General features: G+C 33.4%; 1 protein-coding gene across 1 annotated transcript in view; it reads right to left on the minus strand.

The window, feature by feature from the left end:
* Positions 1–24047, minus strand: part of LOC145038625 (aspartic proteinase oryzasin-1-like) — a 114404-nt gene that overhangs the window by 70054 nt on the left and 20303 nt on the right. The window contains exon 3 of the mRNA XM_078986927.1: positions 15268–15328. Coding sequence (XP_078843053.1) covers positions 15268–15328 — 61 coding nt within the window. The remainder of the gene's footprint in view (positions 1–15267; positions 15329–24047) is intronic.

Genomic DNA, 24047 nt, shown 5'->3' on the forward strand with positions numbered 1-24047 from the left:
AAGTCCAAGGTTTATTGGACCGTTTAAAGTTCTTCAGAGGATTGGGAACCAAGCTTACAAGCTCGAACTACCAGAAGAACTGAATGGAATTCATAACACTTTCCATGTTTGTTATTTGAGGAAGTTCACGGGAGAAGTTCCCGACATAATTCCACTTTCAGAGTTGAGGATCGATGAGAACAAAAGGTTGATTGAGGAACCGGAGGCAATTGTTGACCGAAAGACTAAGAAATTGCGACGTAAGATGGTGGAGTTAGTGCTTGTCCGATGGAAACACACGAATGGGCCAAATCTCACCTGGGAGACGGAGAGTGACATGATGAGTTGCTATCCGCATTTGTTTGCTGGTGTGTGATTCCGGAGACGGAATCATTCTAAGGTGGAGAGAATTGTAACGCCCGTGTTTCTGGTCTTGCCATTTTTAGCAATGTAATAGTCTAGGTTAACCTTTGTAACTAAATTTGAAATAATAAAAATGTATTATTTGTGAATTATGTGATTTATGTGTTTATTTTCTTGATCTTCATAATTTAATGAATTAAGAATAAAATAAGCGTCAAAATTAAAGTGTGAGATACGCCCGATATCTTTGCATAAAGTTGTAGTGGTTGAAACAAGGATTCCGGAGATATAAGGAATGCCAAAATCCGAGTTATAACGAAGAAGCTATGACCTGTCGAAGTTTCGAGACAGAACCGGTACGACGCCGAGTGACGTAAAATATGAATTTAAGATAGAGCGATATTTAGCCTTAGCAATCTAAACGAAAGTCGTAGATTTCGTTAAACCGAGAGCGTGCATAAAAGGAACGCCTAAATCTGACTTCGTATGAGGAAGTTATGATTTCCTGAAGTTTCGACTTAGCAGTATGCAGCCCGAATACTCGATTTGAGATCGAGCCGTTTTTAGCCGAAACAATCTAAATGAGAATCGAAGATCTTGTTGTTAGTAGCAAAACAATGAAAAGTTAGGCGAGAACGGACGTCAGACGAAGAAGTTATGAATTTATAACGAAGTTTTTCTGTCCCGGCCTTCTAAAAATAAATAATAAAAATAAAAGTCAAAATTAGCTGACGGAGTCTAAATGAAAGTTGTAGAGTATGGTCTGACCTTCGCGTGGATATAAAGAACGTCGAAAACGGAGCTCGTATGCGAAAGTTACGCAATTTAGAAGTTTGACAAGTCAATTACGCCCCGCGTAATTTGAGTACGCCCCGCGTACTCAGTCAGATGCAACTTGTCTGACCAATACTCGAGTGCCACCAGTCGACGCACGCAGTGACATCAAAGTACGCCCCGCGTAACCCGAGTACGCCCCACATAATTTGAGATTACGCCCCGCGTAATCCCAGACCCAGCAGCCTATAAATAGAACTCGAATTCAGCCATTTTCTCTTGTTCAAACTCTTCCCTCTCTCTAAGTTTTGCCTCGTTTTGCGTGTCGTTTATGCCCCAAAGCCCCGGTATCATTCCCGAGCCCCGAAGCAAGATCCGAAGCCCCGAGGATCCCGAAGAGCGTTATTCCCGAGCCGAAACGCTGCCCGCGAGGAGCCCAGTTTTGTGAAGATCTTCCAAATCTACGGAGAAACACCTCTTCTGCAAGACGTAGTGCTGCCCGATCATCTTCTGATCAAGTGAGTGTGTAGTTATTATCATTCCAACGCAATATTATGAAGTATTTCCTATAAAATACGTGTTATGTGTATATATTTGGTTGTTATACGTGTGAGTGTATATTCACTCTCTTCTATCTTATAGATCTGATGTATTCTCTATGAAATACGTGTTATGTGTGTATGCCTCATCTGTTATGTGGAATATGTATTGCTTAAAGCATGTTATACAGGTTTTTAAACAATGTATAAAAATGTATATTTTTATCTACTAATATGTTGGGTAGAACATGGGTAGGTAATTGGTGTGTAATAAACAGATGAGAGGCCTCGGTGTTATTGGTGTTATTCTAGTCATTCAGCAGAGTATGGATGACGACCATGGACTATTCTAGACTGTCCTGTGGAACACTAGCAGGCTCATTACCTGTAGGTGTTGTGAACGATGTGTTCACCGGTGTACTCTATCCCCCACATGGTTGCCTTTAGGACACTTATTGTTGAGGAAGCCCCTCTGCAGTGATGTCCGTCCCGATGAAAAATCCCGAAATAGGTTCCTTATAATAGACGTTATTTTTAGGAACGTAAGGTGAGGATAACGGGAATGGGTAATCGGGTTTATTGTGGATTGTTGTAATTAAATATAATTATTGTGGGTTTGAAAACCCTATATGCTCACCAAGCTCCCAAGCCTGACCCACTCAGTTGATTTATTTTACAGGAAGTGGCGCAAGAGCTTAAGATGGGCGAACATCAAGTTGTTTTGTTTACAAGTCTGTATATGTATATATTCGTTGAATGACTTGTAATGCTATCGTTTATGCTTTATGATCTGTATCGGAACATGACATCCCGACTTTTGATTGTGAAATGAAATCATATTTCTTTATGAAATGTTTTGATAAATATCTATTTTATCATGTTTTGTTTTTGGGAACAAATTCTGCATCTCTTTTAAAATTAAAAGGATTTACTCTGAAAATTATTTTAAAAAACATAAATGAAATCGGTCTTTTCTGGCCGAGATTTTGGGGATGTCACATTTAAAGGGGAAGACTTGCGGTTAATTCAGTGCTTTGCTGAATACTTTTGCTTTTCATTTAAGCAAAGACCTAGACACGGATATCACTAAGTTTCAATAACCGTTTATATTGTTTGAGATTATGTTAATATTATCTCAGATTCAACAATAATCCCAATGATTATTGAGGTCTATCAAATAACAAATAACCATATAAGATCATATTGGAGGTAAGATCCTTTTGGTATGTAGACATATATATTTTTTTGAAAAATCTACTTTAAACACCTCACTAGATCTTGCCTAAACATCACTCCCGTAAGTAGATCAATCAGTATCACAAATGGTATTACCGATAAGTCTTATTCATAGTTTCATAATAATGAAAACGAACATAAATTTAAGTTACACTTAAAAGCATAGAAAGTGCCACTCAACTTACAGGGTATTCTAGCAAAAACACAGAAATTCTGCATACAAAACTTCGACACCAAATACTTCTTTTGTCGAGCTTTCCAACATTGTAATGCCTCGCCAAGATGCTCAAAAACTCAGAAAGTAGACTCTCGAGGGCTTAGGAAAATGGTCAAGAGATAAACTTGTGAGTTTTGGAGTGAAATAGAAGTCATATGTAAGTTAAAGAAAAGCATGTTGCACCCATGTGTCATTTTTCTGTGGTGCCACGTCAGATTATGGTTGATGTGGGGTTTCGTCTTTCCAACAATCACGTGACAGCATCTGGTGTTACCACATCATCAGTGGTAAGTAAGGTTTTAGAAAGCTCTTTAATTTCCTGTTATTTTCCCTTTTCTTTGAAAAATCGTATATTTCGTGTACGAGTTTCATTTCGAAGTTCTTTATATCCCTTGATTCGTATTTACGTGAACAACAAATTTCATTTAGATTTTATCTACTAATCTGCAATCTATTTTCACTTTCATTTTAAAAAGACCACACTGTGAAAGGATTTGCGAAAGTCATAAGTTCTTTATACGAGCTTTGTTATCGGCGTTCTTTATATTCGGGGATTTGTATTTACGAGGACATTGAATCTTCTTTCCACTACGTTGGTTAAAAAGTAATCTATCTTCGTTTTGTATTTGATGACAAATACTAATGTATATTGTATCGAATGCGACACTTCGAAAAATTACAACTTGTTCATACGACATCAGATTTTGAAATTCTTTATACTCTCATGTTCTTAATCACGATTACCACCAACTTTCATATAGATTATTTATCCAAAATAACATTTTAATTATAAATGTTATTTATTACTCTTTGCTACATTTATAACTGTATTTTATACAAATATTATATCACCGTAATATTTATTGATTTAAGAAATACATAATTGAAATTAGAAAAGAAGAAAAGGAAATATAAAGTTTCCACATGAAATGTTATGAAGAAGGATCTTTGAAATTTTATAACTCAATATTTGAAGGCATTGAGAACTGACTCAATGAAAGAAAGTTGGAGTGTGGTCGAAAAAAAAAATACAGACGAAATTTAATATTAATTTCATATAGATTATTTATCCAAAATAACATTTTAATTATAAATGTTATTTATTAATTTTTGCTACATTTATAACTGTACTATATACAAATATTATATCACCGTAATATTTATTGATTTAAGAAATACATAATTGAAATTAGAAAAGAAGGAAAGGAAATATAAAGTTTCCGCATGAAATGTTATGAACAAGGATCTTTGAAATTTTATAACTCAATATTTGGAGGCATTGAGAACTGGCTCAATGAAAGAAAGTTGGAGTGTACTCGAAAAAAAAAAAAAAAAAAAGACAAAATTTCATATTAATTGAAATTAAAATAAAGTAGTTATGGTTGTTTGAAAGTAGATTATTTAAGGTTTAAAAGTGGAAAAAATGGGTATAGACCCAGATTCTTGGTTTAGTAATTCAAACTTGGGAAAAGCTTTAAGGAAAAATGCTCCCAAGTGCAGATGGATAGTCGGAAGCTGTTCGACACCGGCTAAGATCCCAGGGTGGCTTAACTACGACAACTTTGTTCGTCACAAACCTTCCAGAAGGAGTAAGAAAAGAGACGCTGATGAAACTTTTTGGAAAATATGGGACGATTAGTGATATATACTGCGCAAGGAAAATGGATTCAAGTGGGAGATGGTTTGCATTTATCAGATTCACCGGAGTAAAATATGCGTCAGACATGGAAGCTAGGTTACAAGGAATCTCATGTATGGGGAGAATATTGATGATAAATATTGCAAAGTTTGAGAGAAAGGAGATAAACAAGAACATTTAAAGGGGAAGACTTGCGGTTAATTCAGTGCTTTGCTGAATACTTTTGCTTTTCATTTAAGCAAAGACCTAGACACGGATATCACTAAGTTTCAATAACCGTTTATATTGTTTGAGATTATGTTAATATTATCTCAGATTCAACAATAATCCCAATGATTATTGAGGTCTATCAAATAACAAATAACCATATAAGATCATATTGGAGGTAAGATCCTTTTGGTATGTAGACATATATATTTTTTTGAAAAATCTACTCTAAACACCTCACTAGATCTTGCCTAGACATCACTCCCGTAAGTAGATCAATCAGTATCACAAATGGTATTACCGATAAGTCTTATTCATAGTTTCATAATAATGAAAACGAACATAAATTTAAGTTACACTTAAAAGCATAGAAAGTGCCACTCAACTTACAGGGTATTCTAGCAAAAACACAGAAATTCTGCATACAAAACTTCGACACCAAATACTTCTTTTGTCGAGCTTTCCAACATTGTAATGCCTCGCCAAGATGCTCAAAAACTCAGAAAGTAGACTCTCGAGGGCTTAGGAAAATGGTCAAGAGATAAACTTGTGAGTTTTGGAGTGAAATAGAAGTCATATGTAAGTTAAAGAAAAGCATGTTGCACCCATGTGTCATTTTTCTGTGGTGCCACGTCAGATTATGGTTGATGTGGGGTTTCGTCTTTCCAACAATCACGTGACAGCATCTGGTGTTACCACATCATCAGTGGTAAGTAAGGTTTTAGAAAGCTCTTTAATTTCCTGTTATTTTCCCTTTTCTTTGAAAAATCGTATATTTCGTGTACGAGTTTCATTTCGAAGTTCTTTATATCCCTTGATTCGTATTTACGTGAACAACAAATTTCATTTAGATTTTATCTACTAATCTGCAATCTATTTTCACTTTCATTTTAAAAAGACCACACTGTGAAAGGATTTGCGAAAGTCATAAGTTCTTTATACGAGCTTTGTTATCGGCGTTCTTTATATTCGGGGATTTGTATTTACGAGGACATTGAATCTTCTTTCCACTACGTTGGTTAAAAAGTAATCTATCTTCGTTTTGTATTTGATGACAAATACTAATGTATATTGTATCGAATGCGACACTTCGAAAAATTACAACTTGTTCATACGACATCAGATTTTGAAATTCTTTATACTCTCATGTTCTTAATCACGATTACCACCAACTTTCATATAGATTATTTATCCAAAATAACATTTTAATTATAAATGTTATTTATTACTCTTTGCTACATTTATAACTGTATTTTATACAAATATTATATCACCGTAATATTTATTGATTTAAGAAATACATAATTGAAATTAGAAAAGAAGAAAAGGAAATATAAAGTTTCCACATGAAATGTTATGAAGAAGGATCTTTGAAATTTTATAACTCAATATTTGAAGGCATTGAGAACTGACTCAATGAAAGAAAGTTGGAGTGTGGTCGAAAAAAAAAATACAGACGAAATTTAATATTAATTTCATATAGATTATTTATCCAAAATAACATTTTAATTATAAATGTTATTTATTAATTTTTGCTACATTTATAACTGTACTATATACAAATATTATATCACCCTAATATTTATTGATTTAAGAAATACATAATTGAAATTAGAAAAGAAGGAAAGGAAATATAAAGTTTCCGCATGAAATGTTATGAACAAGGATCTTTGAAATTTTATAACTCAATATTTGGAGGCATTGAGAACTGACTCAATGAAAGAAAGTTGGAGTGTACTCGAAAAAAAAAAAAAAAAAGACAAAATTTCATATTAATTGAAATTAAAATAAAGTAGTTATGGTTGTTTGAAAGTAGATTATTTAAGGTTTAAAAGTGGAAAAAATGGGTATAGACCCAGATTCTTGGTTTAGTAATTCAAACTTGGGAAAAGCTTTAAGGAAAAATGCTCCCAAGTGCAGATGGATAGTCGGAAGCTGTTCGACACCGGCTAAGATCCCAGGGTGGCTTAACTACGACAACTTTGTTCGTCACAAACCTTCCAGAAGGAGTAAGAAAAGAGACGCTGATGAAACTTTTTGGAAAATATGGGACGATTAGTGATATATACTGCGCAAGGAAAATGGATTCAAGTGGGAGATGGTTTGCATTTATCAGATTCACCGGAGTAAAATATGCGTCAGACATGGAAGCTAGGTTACAAGGAATCTCATGTATGGGGAGAATATTGATGATAAATATTGCAAAGTTTGAGAGAAAGGAGATAAACAAGAACAAGAGGGAGGTTCCAGCCGCAAGGAGATTCCAGGAAGTACAAAGAGCCCCAAATGACGCTTGGAGGGACGGAAGAACCTTTGCTATTGTGGCAGCCGGATTTCCCTCCCTCCCCCCTCCTCAGCCTCCTACCTTAAGCTCTTCACCGATTCAGCTTCGATCATGTACCTTCATGGAGTACTGGCTGAAAAGTGAATTAACACTTGTCGGTGAAGTCAGAAGCTATACTCATCTGACAAGTTTACCAGATTCAATTTTTAATAGAGAAGATGGAAGATACAAAGCAAAATACCTAGGTGGACTAAAAATTGGTATTAGATTCAGAAATCCCTCCGATGTGAGGAATTTCATGGAGGATAAGGAATTTTGGAGACTATGGTTCAAATGGATTGATAGGGGGGATAAGGTAGATATAAAAGAAGATAGGATCGCTTGGCTTAAAGTGGTTGGATTGCCCATACATCTGTGGGACGAAGGAAACTTGAGAGCAATAACCCGGAAGCTAGGTGTGATCTCTAAGTCGATGGAGATAAGCATGTCAAAGATTGATGTGTCATATATGAAGATCTGTGTCATTACTACGTCTCTAAAGAGAATAAGTGAAGAGATCATAGTTGCTGTAGACAACAGAATATTCAAAATTGGAGTATACAAGATTGATGATGATTGGAAGCCATTTTCGACTCACAATTATGACAATGATTCTGAATATGAAGATGAAGACGATGAGGATGCCATCTCCAATACAATGATTGTTGATGATGAGAATAAGTCTGATGACATGAGGGAGACGTTAGAAGAAGGCGAAATAGATTCAGAATTTGATTCGGAACGAGTCCCTGGATCCTAGTTCGAAGGTAATGTTCAGGAAGACATAGAAGTTGATTCTCCGATGGTGGTGCCGACAGGCATTCCCGGTGGTGAAGGAGTCAAGGAAAGCATTAATGACAGGAGATTGGGAAATCTGCATGAGGAATTGGGTCAGAATGAGGAAGACCAACAGCCACAAAGTAATGAGAATCCTCAAAAGCTGGTAGACATGACGGAGGGTGGTGACATGGCTGAAGACGTGGAGCCTGGGACCCCACAAATGTCCATTGGGAAAATACGTGAATTACTACCAGAAGGTGGGTTTGGATCGTTCCCAAATTTGGGCCTTATGGTGACTGAGGAATCTGGAAATGGATCCAAACGGATCATATTTAAAACGTAGGTAGGTCCGTCAAACAGCATGCCCCTTAGATGATATAAATTTATGCCCTACATATATAAACGATCAAATAAATTATTAGGCTCCAGGTATTGATTTGAGATGCTCATCCTCTCTCGATCTTAACCGAACCCCTTTCAACGCTCCTTACACATCTCAAACGACTAGACCACCAACCATTCCCTGTATCTCAGAACTTGAAAAAACTGCTGAAGTTGGTCGATTAATTGGATTCGAAATAAATGGAGACAATGAAGTTTTGGCGGAAATCACTGCGGTGGATGGAGAGCACGTTGATGATCAATGAAGATACTGTCGATTAACATAAGGGGAATGGGAGAGCAGTACAAACTCGATTGGGTAAGGAAGTTAAGGCAAGATAATAAAGTGGCATTAATAGGTATTCAGGAAACTCAACTTCAACAGGGGATAAATGAATTAACTATCACATCGGGATGGGGGGACGAAAATTTTGGCTTTGATTGTGTTGAAGCAAGTGGCAGGTCGGGGGGCATCCTTACCATATGGGATAAGTCCTTCTCCTTTACAGAATTAGTCAAATCTTGATTCTTTTTGGCGAACTTTGGAATTTGTTAGGGCTCGGTTATGAGCATTGCCATTGTAAATGTATATGCTCCACAATCTATAACAGAGAAGCGAAACCTCTGGGAGAAATTGCTACAGTTAATGAGAACAAAGCAGACGATGTGGATATTCATGGGGGATTTCAGTGTTGTAAGAAGCAGAGATGAAAGGATCAACTCCAATTTTTGCAGTATCACAACCCGAGATTTCAATAGGTTCATTCAGGAGGGTGGACTTCATGAATTAAAAATGGGAGGTTCCAAGTTCACATATTATCAAAATGTCGGCGCTAAACTTAGCAAATTGGATAGAATTCTTGTATGTGCGGAATTTGTATCAAAGTTCCCGCAAGCCTCATGTTTGGCTCTCCCCAGGGAACAATCCGATCATTTCCCAATCCTTCTTGAATTAAGTTCGTTGGATTTTGGGCCTACTCCATTCAGACTTTTCAATTCATGGATCCTCCAACCAGGGTTTAATGAAGTTATGCTCAGGGCCATCTCTGAATTTAGCAAATACGGTGCACCAGACCTTTATTTTCTCAATAAGTTGAAGTTCTTAAAAAATAGAATTAGAAGCTGGAGGTCGATGGAACACCCAAAGGTGGTTATAGAGATAACGAAGACAAAAGAAAGATTGATTGAATTGGATAAAAAGGCTGAAAGAAATTGTGTACAGGGATCCGAAATCAAAGAATGGGTTGGATTATCAAGTAAACTTTCAGAATTGGAGAAAATGATGGACCTGAGACAAAAATCAAGAATAAAATGGTTAACAGATGGGGATGAAAACACCAAATTTTTCCACGGATTCGTTAATAATCGAGAAAGAACCATATAAACGGCCTCTTGATAAACGGTAGGTGGTTGAGTCAACCAGAGGAGATTAAAGATGAAGTTTTTAAGTTTTTCTCATCAAAATTTCAGGAGAAATGGAAGGCAAGAGCGGAATTGAGAAGCAACAAATTCAAAAAGCTCTCTCCTACCAGCAGTGAGTTTTTGGAAGGTAGTATATCAATTGATAAAGTGAAAACGGATGTGTGGGCATGCGGGAATGATAAGGCTCCAGGGCCGGATGATTTTACCTTCGTTTATAATATTAGCGGATAAGGTCAAAGACCCGTTATCCCTTGGGGATTACAGGCCTATTAGTCTTATTGGTTCATTATACAAAATAATCGCAAAGATCTTAGCATCAAGAATCAGATTGGTGATGGGGGAATGTATAGATGAAGTTCAAACGACATTTGTGGAAGGACGAAATATTCTTGAAGGACCTCTTATTATTAATGAAATGTGTACATGGGGGAAGAAGATCAATAAGAAGATTTTACTCTTCAAAGCAGCTTTTAATAAAGCTTTTGATTCGGTGAATTGGAAATTTTTAGATTCCATGATGAAGCAAATGAATTTTGGGATAAAGTGGAGGACTTGGATGTTAGGATGTTTGGAGTCGGCTAGGGCTTCGATATTGGTAAATGGTAGCCCAACTGCGTAGTTTCAACTTGAAAAAGGAGTACGGTAGGGAGACCCTCTTTCGCCATTTCTTTTTATATTGGCTATGGAAGGGTTGAATATTGCATTAAAGGAAGCAGTGGCTAAAGGTGTCTTTCAAGGTATTTCTATTCCAAATTCTGATATTAAGTTGTCACATCTATTTTACGCTGATGACACACTTTTCATTGGCGAATGGTCGAGACAAAATATAAAGAACCTTGCAAGGATACTTAAATGCTTTCAAGTGTCTTCCGGATTAAGTGTTAATTTTAATAAATCGAAAGTGTTTGGCATATGTGTAAATTCTCAAGAGGTTGAAAATTGGGCATCACCGTTAGGATGTCAGCCTACTATATTGCCATTCATTTACCCTGGAATGCCAGTGGGGATGAGTATGAACAGGAAAAGTTCTTGGAATCCGATACTTGAAAAACTTAGGAATAAACTTTCTAGTTGGAAATCAAAGACATTGAGCTTTGGTGGGAGGGTGACTCTTGCAAAGGCACTTTTAGGTAATCTCCCCACTTTCTACTTATCACTATTTGCTGCACCATTGGGGATCATTGAGACGTTAGAGAAAATAAGGAGAAACTTCATATGGGGTGGTCTAGGAAATGAATCAAAAATTAAATGGGTTGCCTGGGACAAAATGTTGGCGCCTAAGGAGGTGGGTGGATTAGGTCTCGGCTCTATAAGGGCATTAAACATCGCTTTATTAACAAAATGGAGGTGGAGATTTTTCAATGAATGGGACTCATTATGGGTGAAGATAATAAATGGTCTACACAATCTCGGTTTATCTCCGCCAGGCCGGTTGTCTTCCAGGTACCGAGGTGGAGTATGGCGGAACATTGACAAATGTAAAAACTCTTTTGTTAAGTTAAATATTGCAGAGAAAGATGTTATTCGACGGAAACAGGAGGGCTCTGGATGGGATTCCGACTTCGTGGTTGATGGAAAATTTAGTGTCGCAGCATTAAGAGGAAGGATCGAGCAGGCTGGTCGTTGGATACCTTATGGCGCCTTCACATGGTGTAACTGGATTCCGAACAAAGTGAGTTGTTTCGTATGGAGAGCAAAGATGGATCGGATTCCAAGAGTGAACGCTCTTGTTATGTGAGGAGTCCAAGTGCAGGCCTTAAACTGTAGTGCTTGTATCTCAGATATTGAATCCACATATCATATGCTGGTCACTTGCCCGTTTGCAGATTCAATTTGGAACCCGAATATGGAGTTGGTGTGGCATCATACCTAGTCAATTTTTCAGTGTTAAGGAGATCTTAAATTTTGAAGATGAACGTAGACATCCCCCAAAAATGAGAAGAACAATGAACGCAATCATTTTCGGCGCATTATAGTGTATTTGGAAAACAAGAAATGATAGAATCTTCAATGAAAAGTTTACCAACCCAGATATGGTGTTTGAAGGAGTAAAATTCATGGTCTATGTATGGCTTAAACATAGATATGGGAAAGGAAATTTTATATGGGGGGAATGGTCAAAATCCCCGTTCTCTTTTTTGTAACTGTAGTGTAATACGTTTGACTCTTACTAGTAACTTCATAGTGAGTATCTATTAATAAAATTGCCGGTTTCATAAAAAAGTAATTCAAACTTGGGAAACAATTAGCAAATGAATTGTAAAGAGATTTTTATAGTGTGTGAAAAGATTTATTACGATATAAAGATCATAGAAAATGGAATATGGATGAAGAAACTATCACATTTACAAAACTAAAAAAAAAAAAAAAAGTAAGACTTGAAGAAAAATGACTAAGGTATGGAAAAGGCTCAATAATGGTTTGTAAACTGTTTCAAATGCGTATAAAAGAGGCATAGACCAAGAATGGGTTGTAAACTAAGAATTTTTTTTTATCGCAACTAATTAACTCCATTACCTATGATTTGACGGGCAGAACACACTAATTTGACTTCATATGAACCCTCAAACACACCGATTACGGATCAGTTAATGACATTTTTTTCTCAAAAACTTCTCTAGAGATATGTGTGCATTCTTGGTGTTTGGAGTGTGTGATTTCAAGAAAAAAAAAAGGAGATAGATCAAGGGGATTTCATTATTAAACACTAGAGACAAAGGTATGATGCAATTATCTTTCATTTATATTGTCTTAATTCAAGTGTAGTTGATGATTGTAAGAACCCTAATTGATAGGGTTTAGTCAAGTTAACAAATTGTTCATATATAATCACTCTTGGGACATGTATTAGTACATCATTAAATGAGAATCATGATTAATTGAAGTTTTCACATGAATTTGGTTACGAAACACGTAACCAATGCACAACCTATAAAGTATAACTTGCGTGATGTTGGATTATTGGACATTAAACTATAACCATGATATGATTAGTGTATGATTACTAATAATTAGCAAGTTTCATGATAGATTAAAATGAGAATATGAGATTAGTATTATACCAACGGTGGATGTTTAACACAAATATGTCACATCTTTTGAAAAGTTTATTTATTGGTTACTAATTTCATATAATGAGATAGTTTCAAATTCGTATTATTATAATCAACACATTTAAGTGTGAGACAATATGTTGAACATTTGTTTAATTGTCAAAGAATAGGCATAAGCCCATATATGCATATAAATGGAAACTCTTAATGCATACATATCCCTGGTAAATTAAATAACATGAATGCATGGAATAATTTCAAAGATGTTGAAGGAGCAAAGGCTCAAATGAAGGGAACATGAATTTTGGAAGCTTAGCTAGTCTCCTTAAGTAGGAATACATGTAGAATTTTTAATAGGTACATGAGAACGTCACTTACAACCAAGCTTTTACAACAACTTGATTGAGTTTTTGAATATTGCTTTAAAATACTATTGATATTGTTTTAGTGCATTGCTATGAGTTATTATTATAAACTATAAAACATGCTAGTTAAGATTTATTTGAGTTTGGCCAAGTTGCGATTTGGTTGATTTTTGAGTTCAAGTCATGAATGCATTCATTGTCTAGACAAGATACATCATAAATGAGGGAAACCATAGAGTCCCTAGGATGCAACTTCCCATCGAGAAGTAGATGTCGGGACCATGTACCTTAATAGGTTCAATCTATTTCTTCCAAATTTAGGAGTTATTTATACGCATTGATGTGTTGGATTTATTCCTTCCATCTATACATGAATACGTACGATAAGGAGACTAGTATGTTTTAATTTATTTCCATTATATGTTTTTGTGTAAATATATTTTGATTCATGAAATTGATTTAAATGATCATTATGAATAGTTTTGAAATCTTGATGAATCTAAAGCCAATGTAACTCACTTGGGAACTAAAGTTTAGAAGTGAAGGACTTTATATGGAAGGTTTTTAATGTTTAGGAAAACACCTAGCTTTAGTAAGACTTCATGCTTAACTACGGTTGTGATGTAAATGTTATAACCCTAACATATTGTACAATTTTCAAACTTATGGTTTTTTGCTTGAACATATTTTGTACAAATGACTATATGTCATGACCTGTGTATATCAACCATACTTTGTAGATGATTTTAAAATATTGGGCTGTTATAAGAAAATATTACATGTATCTCCTCGAGCAACTTCCAAGCCAAATAAAGTTTACCCATAACAGCCAAAGTGCTTCGGGAGTTCCAAATAACCAAGATCAAGGGAATATTATTTATATCAAATACCAAGTTTGTTGGTCTTTGTTCCAGATACACTCAACATCTAGAAAGATAATTATTAGAATATAATAGTTATTGGTTATTATAAGGTTAATAACCTCGTGGGAGTCTCATTAAATACGGATATATAATTCTCTACTCCGAGTAAGAAAAAAACTCATCACACATATTATAATTCGATAAGATACGACATTGTGTTGATTAACCCATCAATCTTGTAATTTGTGTTGCAAGACAGGTTATAACTTTATAATGTAACTTTTACTACAAGAATTTAACCCTACATAGATGATACCTATACCAACAAAATATCGTCACCATTACATTTTTCAACTTTGACTATATTTGTTTGATCTAAAAAGCTAAGCCGGTGACAAGATATCACCATAGCTTCGGCAGAATGAAAAAAGTTCAACTGTTTTCTAAAAACCTATGTCGACGACATTTCGTTGGTACATGTTATCAAAAAAATAATTGTGATTTATTTATATTTCATATCGTAGAAATAAACGGTGTCGTTTTCCTAAGACAATCCTGACATATCGTCAACATACGATGTGGCATAGAGGTCACCTATCCCGGCGATAATTTTCAACTATTGCAACAGAGCTATGCCGACAACAATGAACCGATGACGTGTCGTCGGTATAGGTTGTGCAAACGACTTCTCATCCTCATAGGGTCAAAATTTGTTGTCACCATAGGGATTAATTCTTGTAGAGATTAATCTTCTATATTTTGAAGAAGTGTAATAATGAGGTGTCTAAAGCTTAGTTTTATACAAATATACATTTGTTTTAACTAAAAGGGAGAACTTATATCGAAAGTGGATCATGAATAAAGATCAGAACTAAATAACATTTTTTTTTGATAAAATAGTAGAGTCCTTTTTAACATCTTCTAACCTTTATTGGGTATACATATTGATTATCAACAAGGTAAGACAGGAACACGAATTTTGAGCATGTGGTCACCAAAGTGTATAAACATGTTTTATGTGTGGATGTTTATATTGTGTTAGTAGATATATAAGCCGCAATGACCAAGTTGAAGTTGCAACCTTATACCTAAAAAGGAAATTTAGCTGATAAGACTAACTACTAACCATTTGCTTTGTAAGTGCTTGATTTACTTGACTCGTATTTCATATGGCTAGAGCAAGATGCCTGCAGGTGTATAATAATCCTTGTCCATTAACTCATTGGTCATATCATGTATGCTTCAAAATATATATATATATATATATATATATATATATATATATATATATATATATATATATATATATATATATATATATATATATAAACAAAATCAAGTGAGAATTCGTTTTTCGGTGACAACGCCTTAAAAAAATTAAAAAAAATAAAATCATAAAATCAAACATAATACTATATTGGAGAGAAAAAAAATTGAAAAAAAATTTGGATCATTAAAATTGAATCATGAATCATTTTTATTATCTATGATTTATTTTTATTATGCATATTTCAATTTTAATGATCCAAAATATTTTTCCAATTTTTTTTAATGCTCGATTTTATGATTTGTATTTTTTTCAAAATTTTAAGGTGCCCTCAAGTACTCATCTAGAAAAGAGTTTATATATATATATATATATATATATATATATATATATATATATATGTGTGTGTGTGTGTGTGTGTGTGTTTGAGAGAGAGAGATTCAAAAGAACCAAATAATAAAAGTCAGAAAATAAACCTCTACCTATAAATTTTAGCATTTTCATATATCAAAAATAATAAGTAAATATATATTAGAATTTATTAATTTTTATTCTTTATAACGGGACATCAATATGGATATAATACTTAACAACTATTATTATTATTTTTTTTTTTATAAAACTCTCGTCATATTTATTATAGACAAGTAAAAAAAACTATGTATCTTTCTTTTATTATTCATTCTTCTTTACTCACATGTGAATAAATTGTTTATCAAACTTTCTATTCATATGTTATTCATGTGAATAAAGAAATTATAATAAATAGAGATTTCATTATTTTGATTTTTTTTTTTTGATAAAATCATAATTTTTTTTTGAACACAAAGCCCTGATTATTTAATTTTACACGAAAATCTATAGTTTTTTTTGTTAAAATAAAAAAATATTTTTTTCATTAATTTAGATAAAATTATAAATATTCAAGACTTTTCTATTAAAAAAAAATTAAAGACTTTATTAAAAATTTTCCTAAATTAATGAGATTTTTTTACATAAAACTCTAATAAATATTAGACACACAATTTAATTTGATGTAAATAATATACATTATTAGTGCTTATATATATATATATATATATATATATATATATATATATATATATATATATATATATATATATATATATATATATATATATATATATATATATATATACTAGCCGTTACCCGCGCACAGCGGCGGGGACAAATAGCTTCTTTCAACGATATTTTTTTAAGAAAAATGTTATGTTCCAAAAGAAAGTTCATGTCGTGGGTGAGAGGAAGGGCAGTAGTCGTGATAGTGGTTAGTTGAAAGCGAAAGGAGGCAGAGTGGCTGTGGTGGTGGTGGTGATACTATCTTGGTTACTGGTTAGGTTCTTCGAGAGAGTGTGCGTATATTTCTTACTTTGAAGGGATTACGAAGATAGATATTATGAGATGGCTTGTTACCAATGTGAGAAAAGAGATCCTCTATAAATTGTTGACATTGACCGCTTTAAATGGCTGAAGTGTTGAGATTGACGGGTTCAATTTGCAAATTAATTCTTCTATTAATTTGATACGAGATTTTTAGGGGATAAATGATAAGGTTAAAGTTTTAATATTATTATATTATAAATAGGTTGTACTTCAAGCTTAATAGTTTGGACGTCTTAAAAAAAATAATATTATTATATTTAATCTATTTATAGAAATAGTTAGATTTCTTTTATAAGTAGTAAAGATATATATATATATATATATATATATATATATATATATATATATATATATATATATATATATATATATATATTATAAGAATGTTCATTTATAGAGAATAAAAAATCACAAAATTTATATTTATTCAAATATTTTTTAAAGTAAGTGCAATCTAAAATGATTAACGAATATTCATTCTCTCTCCTCAACCATTATTTTTGTTCTCATGTGAAATTATTCGTAGGAGAAGTTCAATTGAGAACAAAAACAAAAGTTGAAAACATGAGAATGAATATCGACCACATTATTTTAAACATTTTATTAAGTAACTAAATATATCAAATGTTATTAATTTTTATTCTCTTAAAATTGACTTTCATGTCAATATAATATATTGTTGGATTAGGTGTCTAAACCCATAACTATTCTGGTATGTATTTGATCCGATTATGAGCATGATCCTTTTGGGTTGCATTCACTATAACAACTGATATGACGAACTAACGTGAAAAAGAATTAATTATGATTTATTAAATATATTTTAAGAAGAATATATTAAAGGAGAAATCATATTTTTTTAATTTATATTAGTGAAGAATTAATTAAGAATTAGTTTTGTGACAAAAACCAATTAATTAAATAAAGGGGACTGATATTGCAATTATATGATAAGTGCAATTGGGCTATGGATTCCTAATGGAAAGGGATTGGATGAAATCTATGGGAAACCCATATGGATTTCTTCCAAGGGCTTTCTAAAAGGACTCCATGAGTTGCTAAAGGCCTAAGCAGAGAATTAGGGTTTCACCTGAAACCCTAGCAACCTACATAAATACAAAAAGGACACCATAGGATTGATGTTTTGCTCAACACCCATCAGGAGCATAAGAGCCTGGGATGTTTGTTTGATGTATTTGATGCTTTACATAATCGTTCAAGCTGAGAATCACGAAAATCTGCATTCTGGAGCCTGAACTCGCTGAGTTCACTGGGAACTCGTCGAGTCCATCCCTGACTCAACGAGTCAGTAGGTCTGATTGCTGATTTTGTGGGATTTTGACATGTTTTGGCTGTGGATAATTACCCAAAACGTTTTTTATTGATAAAATCTGATTTTTTTTTTATTAATTTGGAGTGATTATCCTTACCAAAATAGAAGATAATTGTCACATTAATTAGATAATCATTGCCTTATGTGATAAACTTGTTTTATTTGAATTATTTGATGAATTCTCATACTAGGTATTCAATTAGGTCAAATTTAGATAATCACCAATTATTTGATTTATTGAATTATTTGTAATTAGATCTAGATAGTTTTGAAAAGTTTCAAAACTTGACCTCAAGTTTTGGAATTTAAAATTTTGATTAAAAGTTTAATTTTGAAATAATTAAATTCTAAACCCCAATATTTTGAAAAGTTCAAAACTTGCCCTCAAGTTTTGGAATTTAAAATTTTTTGATTAAAAGTTTAATTTTGAAATTTTAAAATTCTAAAACCCTAGTTGTTTGAAAATTTCAAAATTACACCCTTATGGTTTTATTAAGTTAATTAAATGTATATTTAAAAGAGAGTTAATAAATCCATAATGATTTGTTTATATTTAATTAAATTAAAAGTATAATTTTTATTAAGTTAGACCACTTAGTATTTTAAAAGTGTAAAATACACCCTTATACTATATATAAAATTTAAAAGTCTAATATTATATTTGTATGAGTAAAAGGTCAGTCTTACCTTTAGTAGGCTTCATTCACGAAGCTGGTCTCTAAGGGGTGTTTAAGAAAATTGCCTATAAAATGATGATTGAATGAGTATCCACTCTTATCTACCGCACTCTTGATTAGTGGAGGGTCGTTTGTCGAACGGGTAGGATAGGACACAACCTTTCATTATAAGTATAATGAATACGAAGTAACTAAACAATTTTATAAATTCCCAAATCTTAGTTACTTTAGGAAAAATGTGGAGTTTGTGCTCCATGAAATTGCATATTTCACCTTGTTGGTCGATTAGTGGAGCGTGTGTAGTTAACCGACACACTAATATGGGACCAATGAAGGATGGAAATGGGTAACTTGAGTTTTATCATAGATCAATGGAGCATGTGTGGTTAACCAGCACATTGATTAAGTGATGTGTAACATCGAGAGTACTAAGCTAACTTGCATGGTTATCCACACCTTGTTTGTAATCATTGGCATCCCAGTCACAAATGAATGGCACGATCGATATTTAAAAATGCCATTGAAAAGTTCAATGAATCTCAAAAGATCTAGGAGTTTCGATTCATTTAAAACTTAAATTTCTTTTTCGTTTTCATGGTGGAAATTGGTAAATCGTCATTTACCTACCTTCAAATGTTCTGCAATTTGGATTACGGTATCCCTCTTCCAAATTATAGAATATTGTGTTGGGTCCTAGCCTTAATATCTCATTTGGGTGTTTTATTAAGGACTCAATCAACTAACTTGAATTTTCTCCTGTTTTGTAGATTTCAAAGTCTGACAACTATGGTCTTCCTGAATCCGTTGGAAAAGGTTTTCCACTTGAAGATGGTGTTCCACGATTGGATTGTGGAAATGGAAATCACTCTTCACTTCCTCCACCTCCTCCAATAATTCTCCCTGACCCACATGTTCAAAGACTTGAAAAGTTCAAAGTCACTCAAGCCCTATTGGTGAAAAGACACGAAGATGGAAAGTTGGTATATGCTCATGTCTTAGATATTAAGTTGCATATTGATAGATTTAGAATATTAGGTGTCAATGTCTCAGAGAAGTTGGGTGTTGACTTGGTTCTTCACTCACTTCCCGATGCATATGGTAAGTTCGTTAGAGAGTACTCTATGATAGAACACGACGTAACCCTCATTGATTTTACTTATTTTCTTATTGTTGCTGAATCAGAAATGATTTGGTGCTTTGGTCAAGAAAATTTGTCTGATAAATCAATGTCCTAACATTCTATTGGCAATGGTAACATTGGAAGTCCAGAAAAGTCTTCCTTAGGCAAGAGAAATGTTGAGTATGAGATAGTCCGGTGTACCATTCCATAAGAATCCATATGGTTCTACTGCCAAAAGAGGGGGCATTGGTTACGAAGCTACCCTGACTACCTGAGAGATCTAAGAGATGGGAGAGGCAAGATGTATGACTCTGCTTCAGGTAAAATCCATTATCTAACTCTATTAAGTTTTCTATTTTATATTCTAAATACATGATGTGATAAGATTACATTTGGTGTTTTGTAGGATCGAAGAAAAGAAAGGAAGCTTAAAGGAAGATGCGTGCTGAGTCTGATCGTGAAGAAATGGATTTTGATTGCATGGTTCGATGATTGTATTTTTAGCTTCCACTTAAAGAATTATGATAGATTGCTTAGGATTATGTAATAACGTAGTTTTCATTTGAATTGCATTGTAAGGACAAATTTTTTTGCACCTTTTATAAATAAAATAAATTTCGTTTTTTTTTTGTCTTATTTATATATTTCCTTGCAATGGCATATGTCAAAATTGATGTCTGTATATTCCTATTCTTAGCAATGTTGAAATGGATGTGATTCTTAGTTATGTTATTTGTGGTAGTGTGGAGAATTCACCAAATAAGGAAAGATTCTTATTGCCCAAGTTTTAATTGGATAGAAACTTGGAATCATACAACTTGTATTATATGATAAATGAAAAACTTTTATATTTGGGAAATTGAGACTAATTCCTTGAAAAAGAGTCAAGTGAAGGACTAGGGTATTAGGTACACTTGGTTGTACCCTAGTCAAGTCCACCACAAAGAGATATAAAAATATTCGTCATGATTTACCAAAGTTTAGTAAATATGGTTATACTTATAAGATTAAGTGTAATTATGAGTTGATTGAAAGATTTTCAATGAATAGCCGAACGAATAAGAAGAATCAAGTAGGCAGAAAGATAAAGGTTTCTCTAATCTGAACGGATGGGAGAGTACTTTTATTTCGTGTTTTATGATCATCTTAATGATTAAGAACCATATCACAATTAATCCTCTAAGGACACCTTAGTGCAATGGTAGGACTAAGAAGAGGAATCGAAAATTGTTGAAATGGTTAAATCAAAGAGGATGAGTCACACTTCATTCCAAAATCAATTGTTAGAGTCATACTCCAAGATTGTGAGTTAAGTGACACATCTTTATAAGTTTTAACACACTCATCAAATGGGAAGTAGAAAAATTATTTTTATTACTCTTGCACATTTGAAATTGGTAAGTTGTGATGTCTTAGATAAGACAAAGACCAACTAAGACCAATTGGGTGTAGTATTTGTCTTGATAAGAATCCGCTCTAACTCTTGAATATTTGTTTGTCAAGAAATGTTTATTGATAAGAGAGTCTTATATGCCAAGAGGTTAGTGGGAGTATAAATGATCTTGAATAGTTTCAAGAACAAATCAAGAATAAACCTAGTTAAACACTAGCACACGACTTGAGGTTTGTAACCTATCGTGTTTACATACTCTTGTTTTTGTGCCATTCTAGTAAAGTTACCTATGCATATGAGTTCTACGAGTTCTCAATGGATTGCATAAAGACAAGCACCTTGTTTAGTGAAAGTACATTGACTAGTATAGGTGAGCTGATAAATAACTTGGAAGCAATGGTGGGACCCTTGATGGTAAGAAATTAAGAATGAACAAGTTCAGTCCATATGAGTTTGGATTTGTCATAAACATTGTCTTATGATGATGTTTATGACAAATTCACATGGATAGGAACACATACGCTGTAAAATCTAAGTGTCATAAGGTTTCACTCATTCATGAAAATGATTGTGAGGAAACACTTTCACTAGGAAGATTTTAAGGAGATAGCGATTGTGTAAATTGCATTCTCAAATTCGATTATGATTACGGCATCCCTCTTCACAGTTCAAATTGTGAGATTTGGCAGTTAGTTTAAACATTTAAGACTTATTGCTATAAGTGCTGAAATTGTTTAGACACACATATAAGCTACATAAGGGAAGGTGTATGACTTTGAGAACTTGGATAAAGGTTTATCGAAGCATCTCGTATTAGAAATATGAACTTTAGAAGTCAATAAGTATTGATTTCTAGAAGTCCAACTTTTTTCTAAATACATGTCAAAGCTAGTGGTAGCATAAATGTTATGCTGGTATGGATATAATCATCATGTTAGTGGGAGCATGATTATTATTTTAAATGTTGCACGTTAGCAATATTAATTATAGAAAACAAAAGTTTCACTTTGCAAAGTTGTAGGGGTTGAAAAGTTGTTTTGTTATAATTAATAAGGGAGAGAATATTATACTTCGTTTCAAAATCTAAAAGCTTGGATCGAGAAATTTTAATCAAATTTAGTCAAAGAACATATATTGATGTTATGTTGAAAAGATACAACATAAATGAATTCTATATATGACAATATTATAACAAGGAACTAGTAAAGTATCATGTTTTTCACTGCGAATCGTGTCCCATACGCTTCGAGTATAGGATCGATTGCATATGCTGTAATATCCTAACTATCTAAATTTTCCAAATGCCAAGGGCATTAAGAGGGAAAAGGACTAGAATCGGATTTGACTAAATTAATTAAACAACTGTCAATGATAATCTATGGTTTGCCAAGGATTGGTCGTTGGTGGACAGTTGGAAGTATAGTAATGGATGGACCATATCATATGACAAATATTGAAATGTTTCCATATTGGGAGTTGGATGTTAAGAATTTATGTCTAGGAGTTATGAAATGAGTATCATTGGAAATGTGTTCAATTGATCTATTTCACAAAGTAAGGACCATAGATAAACATAGTGTGCATGCTTGGTGCATGGGAAAACTGTTCTTATAATTCAAGTAATAGGTTGATTACCCGAAACAACAAATAATGAGTAATCAATATGGTGATTAAATAAAGGTGTCTTATTTATACTCAAAATTTTGGGGTCGTATAAGATTAGTATTATTCTTGTGCTTCACTTTGCATGTTTTGACTTCCCGAATAATAAGATTATTCAAACCCTCCATAGTTGCTCATGCTTTGGAAGTAGGTATGAAAAAAGATTGTCATGAATCTGATTGTAGATTGTCTAAAGCGTTTTAGACATAGCAAAAGTTTTCTACAGGGTTCATGAGTGATGCTATAAGATTAGAGTATTAGATTAAAGCCTCGCTCACTTGGATCGCTTCATGGATTTTATCACGAGTGATTGGTGAGACGATAATATCTTATATTCTTGAAACTAAGATGTGTGAGTTTTATTCTCCAAGTCAGTTGCACATTGATAATATATAAATGCACCTGTAACTTGGTGTCATAAAACGTATTATCGTGTGTGATTTGATGAGTAGGTACAAGCACGCATTTGAGTAGAAGTTTATCCATTCCTTTTACCCAACGTGGGATAAAAGCGATATCTGGGGGTCCCTTGATGATTTAGTGAAGACACCCTAAGCGCTTGGCCAAGCCGAGACTAAGTTGATGTGTTCAATTGTAGTCTTTTGTTAGTCGTGTTAAATTGGAAATCGGGAAACAACACATGAACAGCGAGTATCATTAAAATCCATGTCTCAGTTCATACAATATCTAGAATGGAGGAATATATTATCCCTTATCTAAAGGACACGTTGCTGATAAGATCAGAGTTGACAACAGTTTTTGAAAGCTACGATTGTTGATTAGGTTCTGAAGTCATATGGAAAATAGTTATTAGACTTATCTAAGTGGGAGACTGTTAGATTAGGTGTCTAAGCCCATAACTGTTATGGTATGTACTTGACCCGATTACGAGCATAGTCCTTTTGGGTTGCCTTCACCATAGCAACTGATAGGATGAACTACGGAGAAAGAGAATTAATTATGATTTATTAAATATATTATAAGAATAATATATTAAAGAGAAATCATATTGTTCAATTAATATTAGTCAAAAATTAATTAAGAATTAGT

Source organism: Lactuca saligna, chromosome 4 (genome assembly GCF_052625555.1).
Source record: "Lactuca saligna cultivar CGN05327 chromosome 4, ASM5262555v1, whole genome shotgun sequence".
In the NCBI taxonomy this organism is placed as follows: Eukaryota; Viridiplantae; Streptophyta; class Magnoliopsida; order Asterales; family Asteraceae; genus Lactuca; species Lactuca saligna.